The 7,754-nt window shown below is 40.5% G+C and overlaps 1 protein-coding gene across 4 annotated transcripts in view; it reads right to left on the reverse strand.

Annotated features, from left to right (window-relative positions):
- Nucleotides 1-5,691, reverse strand: part of BCL11B (BCL11 transcription factor B) — a 161,874-nt gene extending 156,183 nt beyond the window's left edge. For 3 of the 4 annotated variants that reach the window (XM_082242658.1, XM_082242659.1, XM_082242657.1), the window contains exon 1: nt 5,528-5,691. In XM_082242658.1, coding sequence (XP_082098784.1) covers nt 5,528-5,585 — 58 coding nt within the window. In that variant the 5' untranslated portion in view covers nt 5,586-5,691. Of the gene's footprint in view, nt 1-842; nt 908-5,527 lie in introns of those variants that run through there. The other variant, XM_082242660.1, reaches the window with a different exon arrangement.
- Between the last annotated feature and the right edge of the window lie 2,063 nt (nt 5,692-7,754).

A 7,754-nucleotide genomic window follows, 5' to 3' on the forward strand; every position in this document is an offset into this window, starting at 1 on the left:
CCATCCCAGTGCACAAGCACCAAAAAAACCTTACAGTCCAACCTGCCTCTTTCGCTTTTTTTTTTCTTCTACTGTCACCTATTTCACAAAATCTTGAAAAACCCCACAGCAGGAATTTTTACATCACAATGCTTTTTTCTTTTTTTTTTCAATTACCCGTGCGTGAAACTACCCATTTTTTTTTTTTTTTTCATTTGCATAATTTGCTAATCCCTAGGGGGGAACACCCCAAGTCTGGCTCACTACTGTACTTCCCGCTTCGTGCAGATGTGCATTCTTTTACAGCATTATGAAAGAGCAACGTGCACTAGAATAAGTTAAAGCGCAGAAAGAAAGCACTGATTTTTTTTTTTTTTTTTAACAGTTGTCAACACTCATGCAAGCAGCTCCCGGACGCAAAAGCATACGCAGAGTCTGCAAAGCAGTCTGGGAAATTGAATAAAAAAAGAAAAACGCAAGATGGGCGAATATTGCATTTCAAGTTTGTCAGCCAACAAACTCATCGTGTATGGCCCTTGCCAGGGGACCTGCTATCCAGTTGGCCTGTCAAAATGCATGCTCTGCTTCCGAAATACCGATAGCCATGCAACTACAGCTCTACATTTTTGTCTATACACTGTTTGATCAAGAGCGATTCTGATGCAGCTTACAACTGGGGCCATGCATTCAAAAAAAAAATCTAGACAACCTTCTATGGTGCAGGCAGGACCGCGGCCATGCAAGGGTTACTCAGGGTGCCAATGCACTTTCATGAATATTCAAATGGCACCAATGATGTCATTTCAAAAGTCAGTGATCAACCATGCTAAAATCAGGAGAATGTAAACAGCAAATATACTTACCTGATCCATGTCATCTACAGCCCTTCTGAGACAGGAACATCGAGGGGTGCACAGAGGTATCCCCCCAAAAAATAAAAAAACACTTATTTTCCCCACTGCTTTCAGGATATGATTCATATATAAAGTCCAAGGATCCCCAAAATATCATCTGAACCCTAAACATATTTAAAAAAAAATGCAAATACTCCAGCTGCATATGCAGCAAATGCAAAAATGTAAATATTGCATGGTAATAATCAAGCTTAGAAAATAAACCTAAGAGCATCATTTCCTCTTCCTACAGCCTATAGATCCCATCATTTTCCTATTATTTATTTAAAAAAAATAAAATAAAAAAATGCAAGGTATAAACTGACACAGCAAAGCTGTTCCTCTTCACAAAAGGAAAAAAAAAAAAAAATAACCAGCCCTTTCTAAATAATTCATCAAAATAATTCCCCTTAAAAAATATTTGCCTGAGCGATGGAGAGAAGGAAAGCAGCGACGCAGACTGCTCTTCCCCTGCAAGGCAGGGGAGGGGAGAGCCCCTTATATATCTCTATATATATATTTATTTATTTAAATTTGTTAAAATCTTCCATAAATATTCTGCCGGCTCTCCCCGGCTGGTTTGGCCCCCCCAGGACTAATGCAATAAGGGGGGTCGACATGCAAAAAAATAAAAATAAAGGGTGGTTGGAGATAACAGGCTATTGCACTTTATTATTATTTTTTTTAAGGGCTTCCAGGAGCTGGGATGGAGAAGGGGGGAACGATGCAGCCGCTTGGAGAGCCCGAGCAGTGGGCGGGAAGAACTGAGCCTTGGGTAGCTGACTGCCTTGCACCATCTCAGCATGTGCAGGTCCCCCCCTTCTGTCCCCGTTTACCCCAGGAAGGCAGAGAGAAGGAGATCAACACAGACCCCCATTGACTGCCATTGACTGCCTTGGACAAAATACACTGCAAATATTGCTGTCACATTTCTTCCATGGAAATCCACCAATATAAATATTCATGTTCTATGCTCCAGAACAGCAGACAATAAAATTGCATTTTTTTCCTGATTAAAATCTGGTTAACATATCACTGCAGTTTATCAATTGCAAACTGAGATGGCATGGTTAATGCCATAGGTGCAGAAATATATGCATTTATGGAAATACATATATATACACACATGCATATATATACACATATATATATATATATATATATATATATATATATATATATATATATACATCTTAGTAGTGTTTTAAGCTGCAAAAAAGTTAAGCTTTTTAGCTTTTTAGCTTTGCAATGACAGTGCTTCTGTGATTTGTAAACAATTACACCAACCACGATTGCTGGGGTTGATAATGGGCCATACTTGTATACAGCACATTAGAATTTCCTGTAAACGCCATGCGTGCACTCGAGTGTGACATACAAAGATTAATTGTGCACACCGTTTCCCTGATTCTACCACCATCTGATTGCAAGCTCTGTGGTACCAGGGGTTGCATTTTGAGACTGTGTTTTGCATGCACATTAGCATGTCAGCCTATTTTATGTATATAGCTGCAAGTACAGGCATACAAATCAATAATAACAGTCTCTCAGTGAAGATATTCATTTTGGATTTTGTGCACAACCCCCCCAACAAATTATATAGGCAATTCATGATAATTCTATGACTTTTGCTCAGGGATGTCAATCTGCAGCAAAGCTTTCGATTCCTTGTAGGTATGCAAATACGATGGCCTTTGCATTGCAAGCTGCCACATGTGCGTCTATGTTGGAGAGGGCCTTTTGCACCCCAAGCATGCATGCCAAACTTTTCAAAACTCATATAATACAATTGCAAGTGACAGTTCACCGGTATGATGTCAGGTCCCACTTGATCTAAACGTTTTCTGCACTCCCGTGGGCATAATCTAGATTTAAGGTGCAGACGTCCCAGGCAATGTGGGTACCATATCCTAGGAGGTATGTGTCCCATCTGAGTGTACAATGTCTACCTCCCTTTCCTAATAAATTGATCAAGCAACCTCCTCCTTTCGCTCTCCCCCCTTTTCCCTCCCTAGGCTCTCCTGCCAGTTTGGTTGCATTTCCATTTTACAACCACTCAGTTGTAATACTGTTATAAACATATGTTTGCCATTAGCTCTCCCCTGTCTGTCCTGTCCAGGTTCTACCTCCCCGCCATCTCCTTGCCCCTCCAACTTTTCTTTTTTTCTAAAACTGCACATATTCACATCCAGAATCTCAGGCCGCCTACTGCCATGGAATTTGATTAAATGCAATAAAATAATAAACGGCATTGCCTTGGACTAATGCACCAAGACACCTGGTCACTGCCATTAGGAGTGATACCGAGCAAGGTCAGGGCATGCAAGATTTAAAAAAAAAAAAAAAGGATACTAATTGCATTTTATTATGTCTGCAGAAGTCCTGGGTCAGGGTTAACTTTTTCTTTTTTGCATAAATAAATGCAGACTGACTGGGTGTCATGCTACAAGGGGTGAAATAAATGCAAGTGAGTTCAAATGAATGGGTACATGTGTAGGGCTGTGCATAGTGGTGCACAGAAGTTACCCCTAATATTGTCTTGATGGCCCCCAGGCAATCCTGTCTAATGTTTTACCTACACCTCTAAACTGGAGAAAAGCAAACAAATGTAACTTATTAAATATAGATTGCAATGTTCTAATACACAAAGGCATTTGGATTTTTAGCACCCTTAAGTGTAATGTATCAGACTGTCCTTATATTGTCATGATGGACCCCAACGATAGACTGCAATGTTCCAATGCACAAACTCTATTGGATGTTGGAGTTTTTGACACCCTTAAAATATCTTTTATTTCAGTGGATGTAATACTCTCGGAATCAAGGACTGTCGAATATTGTCCTGAGTGACTCCAAAGATAAAGTGTAATATTCTCATATACAGACTTGGATATTGAAGTTTTTGGCACCCTTAGAATCTCAATTACTTGACTAGATAGATGTAATGTTCCCAGAATCAAAGGCTGCCCTTATACTGTCCTGGTGGACCCCAAAGATATACTGTAATGTTCTCAGAATCAAAGACTGCCCTTATACTGTCCTGGTGGACCCCAAAGATAGACTGTAATGTTCTAATACAAAACTCAATTGGACGTTGGAGTTTTAAAATCCCAAAATATTTGACTAGGTGTAATTGTATCATAATTAAGGAACTGCCTTTATACTATCCTGATGGATCCCAACGATAGACTGCAGTGTGCTGATGTACATATTCAATTGGATTTTGGAGTTTTAAAAGCAAAATGACTTGACTAGGTGTAATGTTCTCAGAATTAAGGACTGTAATGTGCTCAGAATTAAGGACTCTCCTATATTGTCCTGGTGGACCCCAAAGATAAAGTGTAGTGTTCTAATGTACAAATGCAATTGGATTTTGGAGCTTCAATTGGATTTTAAAGCTTTAAATGCTCTCAGAATAAAGGACTGTAATGTTCTCTGAAATAGGAACTGTCCTATATTGTCCTGGTGGACCTCAAAGATAAAGTGCAATGTTTCCAGAATTTGGGACTCTACTATATTGTTTTAGTGGACCTCACAGTTAAACTGCAATGTTCTCAGAATGAAGGACTGTCCTATATTGTCCTGGTGGACCTCAAATATAAAGTGCAATGTTCTCAGAACTGAGGAATCTCCTATATTGTCCTGGTGGACCTCCAAGTTAAAGTGCAATGTTCTCAGAATGAAGGACTGTCCTATATTATCCTGGTGGACCTCAAAGATAAAGTGCAATGTTCTCAGAATTAACGACTCTCCTATATAGTCCTGGTGGACCTCAAAGATAAAGTGCAAGGTTCTCAGAATTAAGAACTCTCCTATATTGTCCTGGTGGACCTAAAATATAAAGTGCAATGTTCTCAGAATTGAGGAATCTCCTATATTGTCCTGGTGGACCTCAAGGATAAAGTGCAATGTTCTCAGAGTTAAGGACTCTCCTATATTGTCCTGGTGGACCTCAAAGATAAAGTGCAATGTTCTCAGAATTAAGGAATCTCTTATATTGTCCTGGTGGACCTCACAGATAAAGTGCAATGTTCTCAGAATTAAGGACTCTCCTATATTGTCCTGGTGGACCTCAAAGATAAAGTGCAATGTTCTCAGAATTAAGGAATTTCCTATATTGTTCTAGTGGACTTCAAAGATAAAGTGCAATGTTCTAATGTACAAACTCAAATGAATGTTGAGATTTTTTGTCACCCTTAAAACCCCAGGTATATAGGACTGTAATGTTCTCAGAATCAAAGACTGTCTTTATACTGAACCCTTAGCAATCCTAAATGTGCCTTTTAAAAAACACAATTTGACCTGAATATAAAGCAAAGAATGAATGTATCTTTTAGGGGGGAAACTGTCAGATTTTAGGACTCTGTGTCCTTATGCATCCCAGGACAATGTTGCTAAAAAAGAAAAAACCTGGAAATCACAGCTGGCAGCTAACAAAAGTGCAGCACAACTGCTTCACCAGGGTGCTGTCAAAAAAAAGGCAGCACATGTGTTCAGTAACTTTTCCTGACTTCCCAAATCTCTTCTGATTTTTCCCCCCCCTCTCTCTCTCTCTCTCTCACTAAAAAAAACTTTTCCTGCTGCCCAGCTCCTTGCAAACACCACCACCAACCCCCCAAAAAGTAATCGGTGACCCCCCTTCCATGCAGACTTACGTGCGATGATCTCCCTTTGTAACAAGTGTTGCGGGTTCCCTTGCTTGCGACGGGACATTGCCTTGGCATTTACAGTGGCATCGCCCGGAGATCTGCACACTGCTCCTTCCTCTCCCACCTTCCTCGGCTCTCCCTCTTCTTCCTCCTCCTTCTTCTTCTTCTTCTTTTTCAAAATGCAAAACAAGGAAGGAAAAAAATAAAAATAAAAAAAAAAAAAAAGGAGTGAGACCTGAGTGTCCCCCTTATAACTCAGCTAGGGCAGTGCGATCTCCAATCTTCGCAACTTAAAAACTGCCTGTGCCCACTCCACTTAAGTCCACGGTGCCCATCAAGGCAATAAAAAAAAAAAAAAAAAATTAAATTGAAGGTTAAAAAATAAAAATAAAAAATTGCCCAAAAAATAAAAATAAAAATAAAATGCCCAAAAAATATAGAGAGAGGGAGCTGACCCTTTTTGCTGGTTGCAGGGTTGCCCAAGAGTGTCTTCAGCTCGCAGGGAAGCCTGGCACTGCCCTGCACATTCACTGTCCAGCACTTTGCACTGCTCCACTTGGCTGGCACTAAGGAGGGGGGGGTTGGGGGGGGGAGGAAGGAGGACTATTTAATGGTGAAGATGGCGGAGTCCTGGTTCTCTGGGAGCTCTCTGTCTCTCTATGGCTGGGTCTGCTTCTGTACAATGGGATAAAATTCAAGTTCAAGTACGGACGTGACGTTTAATCTGCACCAGAGACAAAAAGACCGAGAGACTAGGAGCACTGGGGGCGACTAGTGGTGGCTTTTTAACATTGTACCCTGGAAACACAAGAAGAAGACACACAGACTACTAGCACATGCCTCTAATGCTTTCTTTGTACATCGCTCCTGCTCCTGCAGCCGACACTCTTCCCCCCTTTTAGGGGACAGCTTTGGAAAGGCAGACTTTTTATCTTCCCCTCCTTGCGCACTTGCTGTCCTGCTAGCAGAGCTTTAGATACACTCTTCTTCTTTATTTATTTATTGGTTACATTCTTTGCTACATTGTTTACAAACATAAATACTTTGTTATCATTTCCATAGACTGTAACCATTCTCCTTTCCGGGCTTGGAGAAGCATGGGAAGAGCGATTGGCAAGTTTAGGATTTCGAAAAGGTAGGGTCTTCGAAAAAAGCGGCGTCCGACCGCCTTGCGCCGCTTGTGGAGCTCGTGCAGATGGACGTTCGCTTTTTTTTGGAACTGGATTTGGAGTCGATGGCGTTGCGGTTATTGGACGCTGCTGCACTTAAACGCCAGTTAAAATTTATGAATGATGCTCGAAAAGTGGATGTGCGTTGCCTTCCACTGGCGTGCATTTTTTTTTTTTGCGTTATCATGCTATGGGTCCTTGTAAACATATATACACTGTTACAATTTTCGTACATTGGGGTTTAACTGGAGAGCGAAAAATTTGGTGCAGTTGTGCCTTCCACTGGCGTGCATTTTTATGTGCGTTGACATGCATTTTAATGCACGTTGATATGCATTTTTTTGCTATGGGTCCTTGTAAACATATATATATATACACTGTTACAATTTTTGTACATTGGGGTTAATTTACTAAAACCGGAGAGCGAAAAATTTGGTGCAGTTGCGCATTTTTATGTGCACTGACGCGCATTTTAATGCACATTGATATGCGTTTATTTTTGCTATGGGTCCTTGTAAACATATATATATACACTGTTACAATTTTTGTACACTGGGGTTGATTTACTAAAACCGGAGAGCGAAAAATTTAGTGCAGTTGTGCCTTCCACTGGCGTGCGTTTTTATGTGCGGTGACATGCATTTTAATGCACGTTGATATGCGTTTTTATGCTATGGGTCCTTGTAAACATATATACACTGTTACAATTTTCATACATTGGGGTTGATTTACTAAAACTGGAGATTGCAAAATCAGGTGCAGCTGTGCGTGGTAGCCAATCAGCTTCTAACTTCAGCTCGTTCAATTAACCTTTGACAATAAAACCTGGAAGCTGATTGGTTTCTATGCAGAGCTGCACCAAATATTGCACTAACTAGTGAAAATTTTGGTGCAGCTGTGCCTTCCACTGGCGTGCGTTTTTATGTGCGTTGACACGCGTTTTATTGCACGTTGATATGTGTTTTTGTGCTATGGGTCCTTGTAAACATACGTACACTGTTACAATTTTCGTACATTAGGGTTGATTTACTAAAACTGGAGATTGCAAAATCTGGTGCAGCTGT

Source organism: Pelophylax lessonae (genome assembly GCF_965119305.1).
Source record: "Pelophylax lessonae genome assembly, chromosome: 13".
NCBI lineage: Eukaryota > Metazoa > Chordata > Amphibia > Anura > Ranidae > Pelophylax > Pelophylax lessonae.